This window comes from Sander lucioperca, chromosome 4, assembly GCF_008315115.2.
Source record: "Sander lucioperca isolate FBNREF2018 chromosome 4, SLUC_FBN_1.2, whole genome shotgun sequence".
Lineage (NCBI taxonomy): Eukaryota > Metazoa > Chordata > Actinopteri > Perciformes > Percidae > Sander > Sander lucioperca.
In genome coordinates, this window is record NC_050176.1 from 36,006,587 (window position 1) to 36,028,318 (window position 21,732).

General features: G+C 39.6%; 1 protein-coding gene across 7 annotated transcripts in view; it reads left to right on the plus strand.

The window, feature by feature from the left end:
* The window catches only part of LOC116041196 (E3 ubiquitin-protein ligase TRIM21-like), a 38,257-nt gene extending 18,821 nt beyond the window's left edge, over window positions 1–19,436 (plus strand). The window contains exons 2-4 of one of the 7 annotated variants that reach the window (XM_036000148.1): window positions 3,618–3,838; window positions 17,934–18,047; window positions 18,306–19,435. In XM_036000148.1, coding sequence (XP_035856041.1) covers window positions 3,620–3,838; window positions 17,934–18,047; window positions 18,306–19,361 — 1,389 coding nt within the window. In that variant the 5' untranslated portion in view covers window positions 3,618–3,619 and the 3' untranslated portion in view covers window positions 19,362–19,435. Of the gene's footprint in view, window positions 1–3,617; window positions 3,953–4,210; window positions 5,338–14,398; window positions 14,450–17,712 lie in introns of those variants that run through there. The other 6 variants (XM_036000146.1, XM_036000149.1, XM_036000144.1 and 3 more) reach the window with 6 other exon arrangements.
* The last annotated feature ends 2,296 nt before the right edge of the window (window positions 19,437–21,732 follow it).

Below are 21,732 nucleotides of genomic sequence, written 5' to 3' on the forward strand. Positions count from 1 at the left end.
AGCTTTACCTGCTAAAATATACAATGAGTGAGGAAGCCTAGTGACGAGTCCATAGCAACCAGTGTTGAATTACCCAGTGTGCTTTGCTGAATGGTCTCAATGTTTTATTGTTTTATTTCATGTGAATACTAGTTTACTAGATGAGTAACTTAGTATTTGAAGTAATGCAGTAATGCATAAGGTGTGCATTTAGTTTCCATGCTTATTGTGTTTCCACACAATGTTAGTGAGTAAATCTACTGAAATGGCCACCACACCATAACAGAGGAGTGGGATGGGTCAGATGAGAATGCAGAGGTTTAGTCATGTACATCATGGCTGTAGAAAAACAATGGGAATCTGTACATCTCTGCCAAGTGCAAACCAGTACAATAAGTTGTTGGGGAGGGTCATCCTTTTTCTCCCAATCATTTTGGAGGGTCATCCAAAATGTAATGCTGGTGAAGGGAGGATCAGGTCTAGTTTGACTAAAGGTCCCAAAACTCCTCCGGTGGCCCCTTAATTAAATAACGAACAGTCCCTAAGTAAACAGAACGTGCCTTTGTAACATTGAATGAATGGTAGCTGATAATGGGCAATGTAGATATTACATTAAAGATCAGCCACTTCTTTCTACAACAGTCGAGAACCCTTTTGCAATTATGTAAACACTAGGGCTGTCAATCGATTAAAACATTTAATCTAATTAATTACATACTCTGTGATTAATTAATCTAAATTTATTGCATACATAATTAATAGTGCCTGAACCGATACTTTTTAAGAAAGTAAAAAAAGATAAGAAAAAAAAAGGGTACTAAACAACAGTCGGTGACGTTAAACAACGGCTTGTTTATTGCTAAGGCCATATGGTCAAAATTAAATGATTTAATAATAATGATACAATAACTAACTTATTATGTTGCAGATTGTTACATACCGGTGTAGAATCCTCTACAGTGAAACACAGTCAAACTTTACACCGTTTAGCATTAGCTGTCAGCATTTTAACCGTGTTTAATCCAGCAACTAGCAAGCAGTAGGCTAACGTTAGCTGCTGTCGAGTATAGTGTTAACTAGCTAGCGGTAGGCTAACGTTAGCTGCTGTCGAGTATAGTGTTAACTAGCTAGCGGTAGGCTAACGTTAGCTGCTGTCGAGTATAGTGTTAACTAGCTAGCGGTAGGCTAACGTTAGCTGCTGTTGAGTATAGTGTTAACTAGCTAGCGGTAGGCTAACGTTAGCTGCTGTTGAGTATAGTGTTAACTAGCTAGCGGTAGGCTAACGTTAGCTGCTGTTGAGTATAGTGTTAACTAGCGTCACATGCAGCGGTGTTTGTGTTACCTGTATCGTCTTCAGAGCACCAGAGAGAAGAGCAGACATATCAGTGGCTCCAGATTTCGGTAGCCAGGGTTGGCAGGAAGAAGATTTTTACAAGTAAATGTTCCAGTTAATGATCCAGGCAGCACATTCTCGTCTCCCTCCTTCATTTTACAGTCCAATGGAGGCTAGAACGGCTCCGGGTCAAACGTCAATATGGAATGGATTAATCTGCGTTATTTTTTTTAACGCGTTATTTTTTCTCAGATTAATTCATTGAAATGAATGCGTTATTTTGACAGCCCTAGTAAACACATAATGTAATCTGAAAACTGCTGCCCTGATTAAAAAAACAATGCAACTGATCTCAGCTGGTATTCTGTATATAATGGAGTGTAATGGGAATGTCTAAGTGACCCCAAACTTTTGACCGGTAGTGTATATTGACAATGCTTTGCTGAAGCTAAATAGTATGTCACTCCTCTTAATTCTTCAAGTTATACCACCTGTTAAAGCAACACTATGTAACTTTTAGCTGCAGCTGTAGTTCCAATGAGACAACCTGTAGGGGGACCGACGGGGGAAAAGTTACATAGTGTTGCTTTAAAATGATATGCTATGACAACCTCTATCTTACAGAGGACTTTACATCCATCAAGGCGAGGTGTAAGATTTAAGTTTTAACTTATGCCTTAGAACTTTTTCAGCTGGTGCAACCAGGGCGGTTCTACATTGAATTACACCCAGGACGAGACCCCCCTCGATATATATAGTGTATATTTATTTAAGTTCAGATAACTTATACTGTCATATTTTGTGCAGAATTGTGTTCATTGTCTTTTGAAAATTTTGGAGGTGGAGAATGTTAAAAAGTGTGTTTCCTGTTATAATAGTTAAATAACTGGATTCTCTTAAGTGTGGTTTTCAAATGTTCTAATGAAGGATTTGTGCAATTGAGAAATTCTTTCACTCTTTCACTTATGTTGTTATAATAATATATACAGTATATATACAGTATATATATATATATATATATATATATATATATATATATATATATATATATATATATAAATAAATGTGCCAAGAATATATATATATAATCAGATATATAAAAAATCTAACAAGAGCAGAGAACAACAATAATATAAAATATTAAGAATAATATACAAATAAAATATAGAATAAATAGGCCTATTCTAAATAGCACAAATCCTTCATCACACAAATGTAAAAACACACTAAAGAGAATCTAATTATTACACTATAGCACTAAGAACAGAAAACACAAACTAAAACTAAAACCTGACCTTTCCTTGATGCTAAATCATCAATGATGTCATCTTATGAAATCTGCTCCCCTACTGAGTGATTGATATTGATGACGGCGAGGCCAGTGAGCCGTTCCTGGGACATGGTTGACCTCAGGTATGACTTGATCAACTTTAGTTTTGAAAAGCTCCTCTCTGCTGGAGCCACAGTGACTGGCAGAGGAAGTTCAATCCTCAGAGCAGTCCAAAAGTTGGGGTAGATCTCCGATAGATTCTTATCATGCATAAAAGTGATGAGCTCAAGGAGGCTCGTGGTCCCCCGTTACCCCCCTTGTCCGGACCGTTCCATTTGCGAGACCCAGAGGTGAACTGTCCCCCGCGCCCCCCTCCCCTTTTCCTTTCTCACACGGCTTCTGTGCACAAGTACGTCTTGCTGCAGCCTGCGGGAAGGCGGGACTTTCCCGCCTTCCCGCAGGCTGCAGCAAGATTCTCCTCTCTCAGCAAGCAGGGCGCCTGCAGCTGCAGGGGGCGCAGATTTGCCAATTCCCCACACAGTGAAATGATAGATAACAGAAAACCGCTTCGCGGCGCAGAGGATTTTTTTTTTTTTTTTTTTTTTAAGTTCTCGTGCAGCCCCCCCATGACTCATGAAAAAAATGCCGCCCCAGGCGGCTACCCGGTTCGCCCATGCCAAAAACCGCTACTGGGTGCGCTTAAAATGTTAGTAGCGTGTAAACTCCAACCTAATTAAAGATAGGTTCAAACTAGTCTATGTTTGAACTCACACATAGGTGGTGCAACCCAGTGCAGATATTTAGTGCATTTAGCTGCTGTAAACCGGGCTGAGCCCCAAATTTTTACAATGTCTGTCTCCACCCCTGTGTGGATATATTCAGTGCTGTTTTGTCAGAGTAGCGAGCTTCACTTTGTCAGCATGATTTAAATGTTCCTTGTTGCTCACAGTTCGGTGCAAGTCAAAACACCTTTTTTTTTAAATAATTAAATCTGTATTTTGAATATGTTTTTCTTTTCTTTCACACTATGTGTAGATATGGCTGCTGCAAACTATCTGCCATCTGAAGATCAGTTTCTGTGCTCCATCTGTCTGGATGTGTTCACTGATCCTGTCACCACATCATGTGGACACAACTTCTGCAAAAACTGCATCAATGAACACTGGAATACTAATGACCAGTACCTGTGTCCAATGTGTAAAACGGTTTTCAACACAAAACCTGAGCTGCTCATCAACACTTTCATCTCTGAGATGGTTGCTCAGTTCAGACAGTCAGCTCAACAGAAAGCCAGCAGCAGCAGCTCAGAGCAACAAGAGTCCAAACCAGGAGAAGTTCCCTGTGACGTCTGCACTGGAACCAAACTGAAGGCCCTGAAGTCCTGCCTGGTGTGTCTGGTCTCCTACTGTGAGACTCACCTGGAGCCTCATCTGACAACATCAGGCCTGAAAAGACATCAGCTGATCGACCCTGTGGAGAACCTGGAAGGCAGGATGTGTACGAAGCACGATAAACCTCTGGAGCTGTTCTGTAAGACCGACCAGACATGTGTCTGCATGATCTGCACTGTTTTAGAGCACAAGATGCATGATGTTGTTCCTCTGAAAGAAGAATATGAAGGAAAGAAGGCAGAGCTGGGGAAGACAGAGGCTGAAATTCAGCAGATGATCCAGAAGAGACGACTGAAGATTCAGGAGATCAAACACTCAGTCGACCTCAGTGAGGAAGATGCAGACAGAGAGATAGCAGAAGGTGTTCAGGTCTTCACTTCTCTGAAGGAGTCTGTTGAGAGAGGCCTGAATGAGCTCATCGACACGATCAAAGAGAAGCAGAAAACAACAGAAAAACAGGCCGAAGCTTTCATCAAAGAGCTGGAACAGGAAATCTCTGAGCTGATGAAGAGGAGCACTGAGGTGGAGCAGGTGTTACGCTCTGAAGACCACCTCCATCTTCTCCAGAGTGTCCAGTCCCTAAACATCCAACAACCTCCACCCACCAAGGACTGGACAGAGGTCAGCGTCCGTCCATCATCATATGAGGGGACTGTGGTGAAAGCTGTGGTTCAGCTGGAGGAGACACTCAGTAAAGAGATGAAGAAGCTGCTTGAGTCTGAGCTGAAGAGGGTCCAGCAGTATGCAGTGGATGTGACTCTTGATCCTGATACAGCACATCCTAAACTCATCCTGTCTGATGATGGGAAACAAGTGAATCATGGTGATGTGAGGAAGAATCTCCCAGACAACCCAGAGAGATTTTCTAAGTGTGTTAATGTTTTAGGAAAGCAGAGTTTCTCTTCAGGCAGATTTTACTTTGAGGTTCAAGTTAAAGGAAAGACTGACTGGGATTTAGGAGTGGCCAGAGAGTCGATCAACAGGAAGAGAAGCATCACACTGAGCCCTGAGGATGGTTACTGGACTATATGGTTGAGAAATGGAAATGAGTACGAAGCTCTTGATGACCCTGGTGTCCTTCTCTCTCTGAAGTCTCCTCCTCAGAAGGTGGGGGTGTTTGTGGATTATGAGGAGGGTCTGGTCTCCTTTTATGACGTAGATGCTGCAGCTCTTATCTACTCCTTTACTGGCTGCTCCTTCACTGAGAAACTCTTCCCATTCTTTAGTCCCAGTCTAAATTATGGTGGTAAAAACTCTTCCCCTCTGATCATCTCTCCTGTCAGAGTAAACTAATCACTTAACTTTGATTTATTTATTTTCATTCAGGGAAAGAAATGTTAATAATTTGTTTAGATGTTATTTTCTATCTTTTTAACCCTTAGAATCAGACGCCGTCGTCGACAACGACACCTGTGATTAATATTTAGATAATTTGATAACGGTTTAATGTAGAAACTCACCGATTTTTGCTGCTAAAAGCTAACGAGTTAGCCATCACGGGGGTGTCTTTGGTGTCTTTGTAGCCTTTACAGAAGGTTTTCTATCCAGCCTGGAAGTTGTGCCTCTTTTCGGAGTTGTTCAGCAATAAATCCAAACGCTTATATCCAAGATTTATCCACTTGATGTCCATAATTTATCAATTTTCCGTCATATTTGCCGCTAGCTCGATGCTAGCTGCCATTTTGAATATCCCATGATGCTTTGCGAGATTGTGTTGACGTCTTTTAACCAATGGGAAGGCAGGTCCGTCAAACAAAGAGTATATCGAGAGGAAAGATAGATCGCTCCAGCGAATCCAAGCGAGAACAAAGACTATAGAGTGTAAAGATGGATCACTCCAGTCTATTACCGTTCTACAGAGAAGAATGTTATGAGATTTGGCATAAATGTCCTTTGAAGAAATGTAAATAGTTTGTCCTTTTACATGAGTTATAATGTTCAGTATGTTTATTTTTGCACTGCATGACTCCAAATATATAGGAGAACTGTTTTAGAACATTGCTGTGTGTGTGATTTCAATAAATATGACATTATTATTTGATTATTGGCATAAGTGAATGTCATGAGGGCAAAAGCGTCTGGACTTTGTTTAAAAAGATTTATATATTTAGTCAACTGTATAAGTTATACTGTTTATTTCTTCACAGTGTGACTCCTAATACATATGGGAACTGATTTAGAGGAGATTGGCTGTCTGTGATATCAATATATATCTGTGAGATCATGTTCCGTTTTATTTATTTATTTGTCTTTAAGGTCATACAACCTTTTTTTACATTCAAGTGACCTCACTGCAGCACAAATATTCTAATAGCCCAGTTTTTCCTGAAAAAAAATGATGTTCATAAATTGACTGTAGACAACAGGGTTGATGTTTTACAAGCTTTTTTAGAAAATAAAACCAGACGGACAATGAACTGTAAAAATGACCTTAGGGCTGGTAGGGTTAATGGTCAAGATGTTTTTTAATTATATGCATTCCATTACATAGTCAACAAATTAATTCATCTCTTCAACACTGCATCAGAGAAAGTTCTAATTCGGATAAAACTTGCGCGACAGCTACGCTCATCTCATCCGTGGAAGCCGCCACGCTGTTTAGACTGAACTGTCGCTTCTCGTTGCGTCACACCTAAACCCGCCTCAAAACCAACGCTGATTGGTCGGTCGTTTGGCGAACGGCTCCAAATTTTCTCTGTCTCAAGATGCCAGACTGATCTACGAGTGGAAAACTGGAGTTTACTAGATCAGGACGGTCTCACGAGGCTACCGCTGCACAACCCTGCCAAAAATCTGTTGATCACTTTCTTTGGTCTGAACGCAGCTTAAGGCCTATTACATGTCTACAGTGTCTACAGAACACAATATGTGTCGTTATTATACCGTGTATAAAAGGTTAATGAATGTTTCTATTTTGTCTGAAAAGTGTTTTGGTTCATTATTAGTCACTTTGGTTATTTTTTGTTTTTAAGGGTAAAATGGTTTATAAGTCAAAGAAATCTGTAAATATGTGATTGTAAAAATAAAAACTGTAAAATAAAGCAGCTGTTGAACACAAGGCCTGAGTAAACAGTGACTTGAACACCAAACACTGAACAGAAAAGCTGGTTTACACAGAAGTTGTATTTCATTACGAGTACATTGTGTTTCCTGTGGCTGCTTCACAATAAAAGCTCCCTGTGTGTTTCACCAGTTGGATGCTTTTAATGTGAAGGAGCGGCAGGAGGAAATGGTTTTTTCCACCAGCAGTGATTGTTGAAGTTGAATCGCCCCCCCACTAGTGTTAATTTTGTCACCTATTTTTGATTTAGTCTTAGTCTTTTGCCAAAAGTTCTTGTTAGTTTCAGTCATATTTAGTCATTCACACATCTTTTTTTGTTAGTCAAGTTTTACTCGACTAAAAGTCTTGACATTTAACTCTACTTTTAGTTAAAAGAAACTCAATATGTCTTAGTCAAGTTTAAGTCAAAACATTTCAGTCTTTTTTAAAATAACAAATTATTTCTGACATTATTTCTGATAACCATTTCAGTCAAACACCCGAAGGCGTAACAGCTGTATATTCTATCTCATGATGAAAAAGTAGAGACGATTGTAGGCGAAAATGAAGAGAGATTTTATCTTAGTTTTTATTTTATGCAAAACATTTTAGTCTCATCTTTTTTTAGTGAACAATAATGCATGTTAATTTAGTCTTAGTCAGCGTTTTTGGACATTGGTGCAGTCTCGTCATCGTCTCGTCTTAGTCATTTATTCCAATAGCACCAAAAGAATGATCATGATTTAATGCCATTTGCAAAATAAACCAATTCTTAGTGAAACTAAGTCCTTCTCCTTGGTGCTTATTCTAAATATATACTTGAAACTAGAAACATGCACATTGTAGCAGAGTCTCCTTTGCTGATGGTGATTAACCTGGTGAATGCTAAAAGTCTCTGTGTGAACTGATTACTTGTTGAGTATTCATTAAATCTATTAAACAATTGCGTAAGGGAATAAAATAAATTGGTAAGGCAGTCAGAAATGTGTTAATATAGGCCTATTTAACATTTTGTTTGAATTTCTATTACTACTACTATTAGGCCTTTTTTCTTTGAGCCCCTGCCATCCAAAATGTCTGTGCACGTCCCTGCTGGAGTGCAGTCCAACGAGGTTTGTACATGTTGTCACGAGTTAATTAACCTTTTTTGTTCCTTCTTGTTTTTGGGCTTCAATGTTTCTGCAGTTTAAACTCTTTGGAGGTCACACCTGTAGTAGATTGGTAAGGTAGTCAGAAATGTGTTTGCATGCATTTCATTACATAGGCCTACATTCAGGGCTTGACATTCCCCACTCTGGCTATTATTTAGTTAGTGACGCAGCATTTTTGCTAGCCACTATTTTGTGTTTTGATCTCCAGATGGGACGGAGTTGGGAGAAAGCACCCTGAGCCTTTCCAGTCTTGCTTTAATGTCTTTAGATGTCCCGCTGTCCTTACTGATGAGACTACCCAGATAGATGAAATCTTCCACAAACTCAAGTGGTTCCTAGTTAACAAGGATGGGTGCTGTGGGGATGGAGTTGACACACATCACTTGTGTTTTGGAGGTGTTGATACTGAGCCCAACTTGTCTGGCAAAGTTGTTCAGCCTATCAGTTTTAGGCTGCATGTTGTACTGGTTGGTTGATAGGAGAGTGAGATCGTCAGCGAAGTCAAGATCTTCCAGCTGGGAGAACAGAGTCCACTGGATGCCTCTGGGTCTGTCTGCTGTGTTGTTGGTTGTGATCCAGTCTATGGCGCCCAGGAAGAGGACAGGGGAGATGATGCACACCTGTATCACTCCGGACTGCACGGACAACCACTCAGAGAGGTCATTTCACATGATGACACTACACTCATAATGTTCATAGAATGTCTTTATGATTGAGATGATCTTTGATGGTATTCCATAGGAGTGCAGTATCTTCCAGAGGGTGTTTCGGTGGACACTGTCGAAGGCCTTCCTAAAGTCCACGCAACCTGGTCTCACAGAATTCCATGAAATGAACACGGCCCCTTAACTCAAAATCTGTGACAGTTTCACGGAATCGCCGAAAATTCCGTGACGGGCCCACGGATCCGATGCCTATGTAAGTCAATGACAGACATCATCCGTGGTCTACGCACAGATTCCCGGATCACAGCACGTTTCTTTCTGCCAGTCGGGCTGCGGCAGAGAAGCTGTATAGCTTTGCTATTATTGGTATTTTTATCCCAATAACGCTGTTTTAATCAACATTTAGTCACCAGATCTTATCATGGTTTATTTCTATTTCTTTTAATGTTATTATTTCGGTCTATTTCGGCCAGGGAAGCTGGATTGCTTGTTTGTTTATTTATATTTTTTAAACTATAACGCTACATCTATCAACATTTATTTAGATGTTATCATAGTATACATTTCTTTATTTTAATAATATTATTTCGGTCTTATTAAAGGTGAAATATTACAGTATGCTGTAATACAGAACATTACGATATGATCCAAGCTACTGACACGCATTCAAAGCCGATATCCCACAATGCAATGCGGGCATTCATTCACAGAATCGGGCAGCGATCAGCTGGTCTTTAACGACAGTATCGCTTCAATATACATATATACAGTCAGTGGTTTAGTCACCAGCAACAACACGTTGCTCAGCTTTGTTCCAGTAAGTTATACACCGTAATAACGTTTAAAAAAATCCGCGGAATACTCCGGAAGTGACGTGGTCGAGGCCGCTCGGCGGATACGAAGATAAAAAATACATAATATTCGTAATATTTATGTTTTTGTCTAACGTTGTATTTGAGGATGTAAACAATGAAGATATTAATAATAATAAAATACAGTTTCATGTATTTGTCTCATGTATTGTGTGTTCGGCCGGCGGCGGCGGCGGCGATCTGAAATGGAATGAAGCCAGCAGCCACGGCAGACAGCAGAAACACAGGAGTCCAACATGTCCCCCCACCCTCCCCGGAAGAACTACATGTGCACACGCTTTGTAACAGGTTCTGGGGCCCGTCTATAGTGGGAGTTGTAGTTTTTAAATATATTGGTATATTTCTCATAATTAGAAGTTGGTAGTGTAGAATTTTGGATACACCCTGGGGTTTTTTGGGATGGGGAACACACTGGTGTCATCAGATTTTAAAAATATAATCGTTGAATAGGTGAAAATAGCTTATTACCATATTTGACAGTGCTTAGAATGGGTAAACTTTGGTGGCCATACGCGATTAATCGCTGAAGGTCTATAGTTAATCGCGATTAATCGCATATTTTATCACATGATTAAAATTCTATTATTTTGCATTTCAGAACAATGGAACGCCATTCTTACCAGTGTATCTTGATTGGGAATCGAATGCAAAGAAAATGACTTTATGAACTTGATTTTAAGATTTGTAATTATTTATTTACTGTAAATAAAAGAAAAATGTGTGAATCTGTCATTATTGCACAATTCCTACAAGTACCTGACTAAAAAACTACAAATCCCTATCCTTACCAGAGTCAATATAGTGTTTAGTAACTCCTAAATAGGGCTGTCAAACAATTAATTTCTTTTAATTTCTCTGAATTGTGCGATTAAACAAAATGAATCGCATCGCGGCGGCCCTTAATCGCATCGTGATTAACGCGTTAATGCTGACAGCCCTAATATCTAGATGATAGCTGAGGTCCAGAGCTTTCTATAACAGCTGGTCCTATGTGTGTAGGACCTTCTGTTGCTCAATGACAAGTCTTCAAACATGGACTGGGTTCAAGGTTCAGAGGTCAATATTTCAAAGCAGGAGTAATGTATCCTCTTCAGACTGACGTATGTTACTCTCCAGGTTGAGAAGTTTCCAACGATGTGTTTGCTAGTCCTATGACGACGTTTTAATTTGTACTATATCATGGAGACCACTTTGCAGGTGATACTTTATTGTCTCCAGAGGGATATCTGCCTTGAGTTCAAATGCTTCACACATTACACTTGACATATTGTTTTATCATACAGATGACATATACTTACAATAAAAAACAACATAAAGTGATATGTAGTCAGACTGAAGCATATCACACAGCCACAATCTATTGCTCATCTTTCACAAACAGTGACAAGAGCATCCTACACACAACCTTATATACATCATATCATGAAGCTATTCCACAACCAGCATTAAGCAACATTATTTAAAGTTTGAATTGAGGTAAGTCCAAATTAAGCCTATAGTTTAGAAATATTTAGTTTACATTGGGGTGCCAGCAGAGGATAAGAGCTACTTGGCATGGAGAATAAAGGTCAGACCATATTAGGTGCTTGCCTGGAGAGACTGGTTTCTATTCCTCTCCACAACCTTCATGACAGTCACCTGACAACCAAACTTTAAATGAGATGTTTTTAGATATTGTCATGCTTTCTGACATATGAATATGCTCTGTAATGCAGCCTTGTATAACATAAACCCTCTGATTCACCGTGAGTGTCTGCTCTAAATGATAACACACACTTTGAACACGGGCCTTCCAGCCAGGTGTTATCCATATAAACACCAAGGTGCCTATAGAGCAGAGCCCATTGATTGGTTCATCATTTATGACCTCTGATACCCTCCGACCCATGTCACAACGTCACAACCAACTGCTCAGTTTGTGGAAAAAAATGCCAAAACACATGTTGTATATGTACACAAACAAAGCTACATGCTTCCTAAAACTAGTCCCTTCTTAATTTTGAAGGTTATATGGCTACAAGCTGTAACCACGGTGATTGATATGAGGATCATCTTCTGAATATAATAATTAATATGTTAGGCCTACCATAAATTGATATTTCAAAAAGTCAGTTATTTGCTCATTTTGTGTTTCTCTGTTCTGTGTCCCATCCAATATTACCAGGTTCATATTGTGGAATCTGTTCTGTATGTCTGAATGATAAATGGTGCTAATAAAAAATTGAACCTAAAAAAAGTCATTTATTTAAAACAACTAATAATGCAGTGTGATGTTAAATCAAAGTACGTCCCACACATACATATGCTCATGTTTTTTTTTCCTTTAGTCTTTGTTATTAACATTTATCAACCACAAAATTAAAAAATTGTTTTTAAATAACGATGCATGGAAAATAAAATAAAAAAATCTTCTCTTTGTAAGTAGTGTATTTTTTGTTTTTAACAACAGAACAAGTCAAAACAAATGCTAATAAGTCAAACATAAGCATAAAACACTATTTTTTCATTATTTGGTATATTTATTGTACAAATTCTCACATAGGCTACAACGTGCAGCAAGCTTTCACAGACGCCGTGTGGTAATTACTACGTCACTTCCTAAATCTCCAGAATCGCAAGAATTTTCTAAATCTCGGCCAGCTTTTACTCACTTCAGAATTGAATTTCGGAACTTTTTTGAGCCTATCTAACTAAATGTGATTATATAGCCTTCATTCCATTTCATATTGCCTTTGTATTATAATTATGTATTAAATGCCCTTTTTTATTTATTCAAAATAATATATATTTTTTTACTTTATTAAGTAAGGTTGTAATGTTCCCTGGTTGGAAATGATTATTTTTGTATATGATGCCGAATTGTTCTACACTATACTACATGTTTGTAAAGTTTTGCAAATAAAAAAAAAAAAAAAAAAAAAGATTTGTTGTCACAATACATGAGACAAATACATGAAACTGTATTTTATTATTATTAATATCTTCATTGTTTACATCCTGAAATACAACGTTAGACAAAAACATCAATATTACGAATATTATGTATTTTGTATCTGCGTATCACCCGAGCGGCCTCGACCACGTCACTTCCGGAGTTTTCCGCGGATTTTTTTAAACGTTATTACGGTGTATAACTTACTGGAACAAAGCTGAGCAACGTGTTGTTGCTGGTGACTAAACCACTGACTGTATATATGTATATTGAAGCGATACTGTCATTAAAGACCAGCTGATCGCTGCCCGATTCTGTGAATGAATGCCCGCATTGCATTGTGGGATATTGGCTTTGAATGCGTGTCAGTAGCTTGGATCATATCGTAATGTTCTGTATTACAGCATTCTGTAATATTTCACCGGTAATAAGACTGAAATAATATTATTAAAATAAAGAAATGTATACTATGATAACATCTAAATAAATGTTGATAGATGTAGCGTTATAGTTTAAAAAATATAAATAAACAAACAAGCAATCCAGCTTCCCTGGCCGAAATAGACCGAAATAATAACATTAAAAGAAATAGAAATATACCATGATAAGATCTGGTGACTAAATGTTGATTAAAACAGCGTTATTGGGATAAAACTACCAATAATAGCAAAGCTATACAGCTTCTCTGCCGCAGCCCGACTGGCAGAAAGAAACGTGCTGTGATCAGGGAATCTGTGCGTAGACCACGGATGATGTCTGTCATTGACTTACATAGGCATCGGATCCGTGGGCCCGTCACGGAATTTTCGGCGATTCCGTGAAACTGTCACAGATTTTGAGTTAAGGGGCCGTGTTCATTTCATGGAATTCTGTGAGACCAGGTTGGGATGGCAGCTTTAACCTCAGCAGAGTCAGGGGGGTTGGTGTTGATTTCCAGGATATCCTCTGTTGTTGTGGTGTTGGCTGGTTGTTCTGGCTCAGGGAAGTTGAGTACTTCCTGGAAGTGTTGAACACATCTGGCTGCTTGTTCACTCTCTGATGTACAGATGTTGCCATTCTTGTCCCTAACATGGGTAGTTTGGTTTGTACATTTACCACAGAGTCGCTTTGTGAGTTTCTACACTTTGCCCAGGTTTCCATAGGCTGCAGCTTTCTCGGCTTGACTTGCCAGGTGTTCAACAAAGACCCTTTTGTCTCTCCTAGCACTCCTCTTCACCTCTCTGTCCTTGTTTTTATAGGGCCTCTTGGTTTTCTCGAGGAGTCGTTGGGGAGCTTACCAACAGTCCTTTTCTAATGACCAGTACCAACGGGGTCAGTCAAAAACAAGAAATTCACACCTCACAGCTCAGTGTTTCCCCTCAAAATAACCTCACATAGAAGTTAGGTACAGTACCAACTTCACCTTATGTTAAACCAGGGAAAAATCTGTACGTAACTAAAGTAATAAAAACGTACGAGGAAACAAAACCTAACAACAGAGCTGCAGTAGGAGGCGAGCCAACGCTGGACGGACAACATTCCTACTTCAGGTTTCTTGGAATGAAACTTGAGGTGTGTACATGTTGTTATGAGTTCAGACTGTTCCTCCCACATTACATAATTAACCTGAAAACTGTCCAATCAGAGCGCTGACTGGCAGCCCTACAGGTGTGACTGAGTCCTGGTCACACGTCATATGACAGTTCTAGATATAAAGGTGTTAGGATGAGTCAGATGAACACAGACAGCAGCAGCATCTGTCAGTGTCTACAGACGAAGGTACCACGTCTCTTTGACCTCATCTAAACGGGACTTTAACAGCGGAGCAGCCTCACAGGTAACATTACACACCTTTGATGAAGAAACTCAACTATCATTTGTGATATTTTGTTGCTACATAATATACTTTAAGATGAGAGCAGTCATACATTATTTCAGCTCTATTATAAACTCTTTGTAGATCTGAAGTAACTCAGTAATTATTCTATGAAGTGTGACGTTTTGGCTAAAATGAGCTTTTACATGTTCAGTTGAGTCAGATTTAATCAGCACCAGGAAACAAGTTAGATTTTAATCTCCGCTGACTTCACTGCTGAGATATGAGGAAGTGTCAGAACGTCTCCATCAGCCTGAATACTTTATTCTCTGAAACTTGATCAGCTGTTTATATTCTGACTCTACAAAACTACTCAGAGCCTTTAGGAGGCGGGGCCTGTGTTGTATTCCCTGGGTTGGATTTGGTGAGAAGGCAGAGAGTTGTAGCTCTGTCTCGGTTTTGATTTCAACAATAAGATAAAAGATAATAATTAATATTATGATTATAAATATCAACTAGAAAATTCCGGAAGAAATTTTGACAGTGTGCCTCCTACTTGGTGCACATCCGATTAACACAGTATTAATAGCAGTAGCTGTATTGACATACATATGTCACACTGTCACTGAGAGACAGAGAGAGAGAGAGAGAATACAATTGATTAACAATAGCAATAGGGAATGGATGGATGGGCTTACAAGACACCACAAATGCATACAGGTCAAGACCAGAGTACAGCGTAGTACCACTTTTTTTTCGTTTCTTTTGACTTTTTATTTCTCACAATGTAAACATTGAGTCTGGTGGGTTCAGGATGCTTAAAGTACTGATTATTTCGCGATTATTGCGCTAAACCAACCAGACTCCATTTAAAAAATAGTACTTTTAGCGTGAATAAAGCCAACATATATTTCACATGTAAATCGGTATCCTATGTGTTTATTTCAACCAACACTAGAGTTGTGATGGTTGGAAAAGTGTAGAGAAGACCAAAAACGGCTTTTCATAGCTTTATTTGGTTTCTGTCAACTTTTAATGTAGTGTGTTTTATGATGCTTAAATGACTGTTTATTTACATGGAGTCTGGTGGAAAACAGCTTTTGGTGATTAGGTCTGAAGTCAGTTAGGAGTCAGTCAGTTGGTCAGTTAGTCCATCATTACATCATGTTAGCTGAGAAATAACACTTCTCCTTCCTTCCTCTCCTCCTCCTCTCATCATCACAATAGAGATAAAAGTCTGGCAAACGCATTGATGTTGTTTTAAGTTTTCTTGTCCTCTCCTTTTCTTCTCCTCCTGTGGCAGTACGTGTTGCTAAAGTGATTCAGCAATGCTTGAGTAAAGGCCATTGACACCACAGGTATATAGTTAACATCATTAGTAACAGCTTATCTGAGCTACCTTTACTCTGCTTTCCTGTAAAGAGAGGACAACATGGCCTACAGTAAAGAGGAGGTGTGTGAGGGTGTGAAGTTGTTGCTATGGTGATTTCCAGAGTGAGGGAGTGGGGAGAGGGGGAGACAGTATCTTCCATGGGTCAAACATGTCCATTTAATGATAATTATACCTTAATTTTGTTCTGTAATTCAAAAACCGTGGGTCTAAATGCCAAAATATTATCATCACCAGAGAGATAAATATCTGGCGAATGCATTGATGTGGTTTGAATTGTGAAATATATGGGACACAGAGCAGTAACAAACAGGGAACCGTCTGCGTCCTTCCAGATATTTTTTTTCAATTTCTATCGGCAGTTGGTATGTAGACAGCCAAAAGTTTACGTCCGATGGATTCCATAGTTACATGTCTGCGACCGTCACAATATTTCCTACATTTTGACCAACTATGAGGTATGAAGGGTGAAAACTGTAGGGGAGAGAGCAATTTGTTTGGAAAACTTTCAGAGAATCATAATGCAGCTTCACCCCTCTAGCTCTGAACATTCTGTCCCCATACACACACATTGGAAAATCTCAACCGGTCTGAAAACACACTGCAGCTCCATTTTTTTTTTACAGTTTCTATCGGCAGTTGGTTTCAAAATAACAAAAAGTTTAGGTCCGGTGTATTCCATAGTCACATGCCAGCGACCGGGACAAGATTTCCTACATTTTGACCAAGTATGATGTACATAGAGTGAAAATTGTACGGGAGAGAGCAATTTGTTTGGAAAAATTTTCAGCGAATCGTACTGCAACTCCATTGTTTCTATCGGCAGTTGGAGTGTCTACAGCAAAAAGTTTACGTCCAGTGGATTCCATAGTTACATGTCTGCGACCGGCACAAGATTTCCTACATTTTGACTAACTATGATGTATGAAGAGTGAAAACTGTAGGAGGGAGAGCAATTTGTTTGGAAGATTTTCCGAGAATCGTACTTCAGCTCCCCACTCTGACTCCCACTCTAACTGTCAACACACATTGGAAAATCTGAAACGGTTTGAAAAGACGACGATACGTAAACTGTGATTTCGTAGAAACTGTGCTTGATATGCGAATGCCCATTCAGCCCAATAGAGGCCAAAGTCTTGTCTTCGGTTTAAACTTTTAATCTTTTTTCTACATTAAAGTATGGCGATACAGCATTGTCCCAAAGGGGGCTTGTTTTGAGCGATGTTAAGCGATTTCCCGACGATTTCCCATTCACGTCTATGGGACAATTTTGCGCCGTTTTTAACTTCAGTCAAGAATCTGGCAAAATGACAGCTGGCAAACGGAGAGTTGTCACAGTCAAGATCAGATGCTCCTGCCATTGTGTCCTCAGGCCTCTCCAGCTAATGACTCTGTCTTTCAATGTCTTTTTTTATTAGACAAGCTTTGTTCTGACATCAAATTTAAACCTAATCCAGTGAGACTTCACCAGATAGACAATAGAAGATAGATACCTGTGGGGGCAAATTTACGGGAGAGTGCTCCACTCATTCCAATCAGATGTGTTAAGCTTAAAGTTATAGTTTCATGATGATCTTTCTTGTACATTATAGTATTGTTTGGTGTCATGCTGCTAGCAAGGCTAAAGCAACAAGACTATATTTCAAGAACTAAAAGCTGGTTGAACAAAAGCTAACAGAATATATGACAGACTTCAGCTCTTCATGTGTGGTTTTCATTCATTAGCATGCTGCTTTAACATTTAGTTTCCATTTATACCCCTTTAACATCAAGGACTGGAAGATAGATAGACAGATAACGTTACTTGTTGCTAAAGTAACCGTAGGCTGTAGGCTAAGATCAGTCTGTTCACAGATTTTGAATATGTTTTTCTTTTTATTTACACCATGTGTAGATATGGCTGCTGCAAACTATCTGCAATCTGAAGATCAGTTTCTGTGCTCCATCTGTCTGGATGTGTTCACTGATCCTGTCAGCACACCATGTGGACACAACTTCTGCAAGAACTGCATCACTGAACACTGGAATACTAGTAACAGGTGCCTTTGTCCCATCTGTAAGGAAGGTTTTACCACAAGACCTGGTTTGAGAGTCAACACTTTCATCTCTGAGATGGTTGCTCAGTTCAGACAGTCAGCTCAACAGAAAGCCAGCAGCAGCAGCTCAGAGCAACAAGAGTCCAAACCAGGAGAAGTTCCCTGTGACGTCTGCACTGGAACCAAACTGAAGGCCCTGAAGTCCTGCCTGGTGTGTCTGGTCTCCTACTGTGAGACTCACCTGGAGCCTCATCTGACCATGTCAGGTCTGAAAAGACATCAGCTGATCGACCCTGTGGAGAACCTGGAAGGCAGGATGTGTACGAAGCATGATAAACCTCTGGAGCTGTTCTGTAAGACCGACCAGACATGTGTCTGCATGCTCTGCACTGTTTTAGACCACAAGACGCATGATGTTGTTCCTCTGAAAGAAGAATATGAAGAAAAGAAGGCAGAGCTGGGGAAGACAGAGGCTGAAATTCAGCAGATGATCCAGAAGAGACGACTGAAGATTCAGGAGATCAAACACTCAGTCGACCTCAGTGAGGAAGATGCAGACAGAGAGATAGCAGAAGGTGTTCAGGTCTTCACTTCTCTGAAGGAGTCTGTTGAGAGAGGCCTGAATGAGCTCATTAACACGATCAAAGAGAAGCAGAAAACAACAGAAAAACAGGCCGAAGCTTTCATCAAAGAGCTGGAACAGGAAATCTCTGAGCTGATGAAGAGGAGCACTGAGGTGGAGCAGGTGTTACGCTCTGAAGACCACCTCCATCTTCTCCAGAGTGTCCAGTCCCTAAACATCCAACAACCTCCACCCACCAAGGACTGGACAGAGGTCAGCGTCCGTCCATCATCATATGAGGGGACTGTGGTGAAAGCTGTGGCTCAGCTGGAGGAGACACTCAGTGAAGAGATGAAGAAGCTCGCTGAGTCTGAGCTGAAGAGGGTCCAGCAGTATGCAGTGGATGTGACTCTTGATCCTGATACAGCACATCCTAAACTCATCCTGTCTGATGATAGGAAACAAGTGAATCTTGGTGATGTGATGAAGAATCTCCCAGACAACCCAGAGAGATTTTCTAAGTGTGTTAATGTTTTAGGAAAGCAGAGTTTCTCTTCAGGCAGATTTTACTTTGAGGTTCAAATTAAAGGAAAGACTGACTGGACTTTAGGAGTGGCCAGAGAGTCGATCAACAGGAAGGGATTCATCACACTGAGCCCTGAGAATGGTTACTGGATTATACGGTTGAGAAATGGAAATGAGTACATAGCTGCTGCTGACCCTCCTGTCCTTCTCTCTCTGAAGTCTCCTCCTCAGAAGGTGGGGGTGTTTGTGGATTATGAGGAGGGTCTGGTCTCCTTTTATGACGTAGATGCTGCAGCTCTTATCTACTCCTTTACTGGCTGCTCCTTCACTGAGAAACTCTTCCCATTCTTTAGTCCCTGTCTAAATGATGGTGGTAAAAACTCTTCCCCTCTGATCATCTCTCCTGTCAGAGTAAACTAATCACTTAACTTTGATTTATTTATTTTCATTCAGGGAAAGAAATGTTAATAATTTGTTTAGATGTTATTTTCTATCTTTTTAACCCTTAGAATCAGACGCCGTCGTCGACAACGACACCTCTGATTAATATTTAGATAATTTGATAACGGTTTAATGTAGAAACTCACCGATTTTTGCTGCTAAAAGCTAACGAGTTAGCCATCACGGGGGTGTCTTTGTAGCCTTTACAGAAGGTTTTCTATCCAGCCTGGAAGTTGTGCCTCTTTTCGGAGCGTTTCAGCAATAAATCCAAACGCTTATATCCAAGATTTATCCACTTGATGTCCATAATTTATCAATTTTCCGTCATTTTTGCCGCTAGCTCGATGCTAGCTGCCATTTTGAATATCCCATGATGCTTTGCGAGATTGTGTTGACGTCTTTCAACCAATGGGAAGGCAGGTCCGTCATACAAAGAGTATATCGAGAGGAAAGATAGATCGCTCCAGCGAATCCAAGCGAGAACAAAGACTATAGAGTGTAAAGATGGATCACTCCAGTCTATTACCGTTCTACAGAGAAGAATGTTTTGAGATTTGGCATAAATTTGGGCCTTTTTTGAAGAAATGTAAATAGTTTGTCCTTTTATATGAGTTATAATGTTCAGTATGTTTATTTTTGCACTGCATGACTCCAAATATATAGGAGAACTGTTTTAGAACATTGCTGTGTGTGATTTCAATAAATATGAAATTATTATTTGATTATTGGCATAAGTGAATGTCATGAGGGCAAAAGCGTCTGGACTTTGTTTGAAAAGATTTATATATTCACCTCCTGGGCTCTGCCAGGTGCTCTTGAGCAAGGCACCGTACCCCCCCAACCGCTCAGGGCGCTGGTCCAGCACTGGCAGCCCACTCACTCTGACATCTCTCCATTTGTGCATGAATAGGTCCTGAGCATGTGTGTGTATTTCAGGCCTGTGTGTAGTGATTTCTAACAAAACAGAGTGTAAATTGTAATTTCTCCACTGGGGATCAATAAACAGTAAATAAAGTAAATAAATAAAGTAAATATTTAGTCAACTGTATAAGTTATACTGTTTATTTCTTCACAGTGTGACTCCTAATACATATGGGAACTGATTTAGAGGAGATTGGCTGTCTGTGATATCAATACATATCTGTGAGATCATGTTCTGTTTTATTTATTTATTTGTCTTTAAGGTCATACAACCTTTTATTACATTCAAGTGACCTCACTGCAGCACAAATATTCTAATAGCCCAGTTTTTCCTGAAAAAAAATGATGTTCATAAATTGACTGTAGACAACAGGGTTGATGTTTTACAAGCTTTTTTAGAAAATAAAACCAGACGGACAATGAACTGTAAAAATGACCTAAGGGCTGGTAGGGTTAATGGTTAAGATGTTTTTTAATTATATGCATTCCATTACATAGTCAACAAATTAATTCATCTCTTCAACACTGCATCAGAGAAAGTTCTAATTCGGATAAAACTTGCGCGTTAGCTACGCTCATCTCATCCGTGGAAGCCGCCACGCTGTTTAGACTGAACAGTCGCTTCTCGTTGCGTCACACCTAAACCCGCCTCAAAACCAACGCTGATTGGTCGGTCGTTTGGCGAACGGCTCCAAATGTTCTCTGTCTCAAGATGCCAGACTGATCTACGAGTGGAAAACTGGAGTTTAATAGATCAGGACGGTCTCACGAGGCTACCGCTGCACAACCCTGCCAAAAATCTGTTGATCACTTTCTTTGGTCTGAACGCAGCTTAAGGCCTATTACATGTCTATAGTGTCTACAGAACACAATATGTGTCGTTATTATACCGTGTATAAAAGGTTAATGAATGTTTCTATTTTGTTTGAAAAGTGTTTTGGTTCATTATTAGTCACTTTGGTTATTTTTTGTTTTTAAGGGTAAAATGGTTTATAAGTCAAAGAAATCTGTAAATATGTGATTGTAAAAATAAAAACTGTAAAATAAAGCAGCTGTTGAACACAAGGCCTGAGTAAACAGTGACTTGAACACCAAACACTGAACAGAAAAGCTGGTTTACACAGAAGTTGTATTTCATTACGAGTACATTGTGTTTCCTGTGGCTGCTTCACAATAAAAGCTCCCTGTGTGTTTCACCAGTTGGATGCTTTTAATGTGAAGGAGCGGCAGGAGGAAATGGTTGTTTCCACCAGCAGTGATTGTGGAAGGTGAATCACCCCCCACTAGTGTTAATTTTGTCACCTATTTTTGATTTAGTCTTAGTCTTTTGCCAAAAGTTCTTGTTAGTTTCAGTCATATTTAGTCATTCACACATCTTTTTTTGTTAGTCAAGTTTTACTCGATTAAAAGTCTTGTCATTTAACTCTAC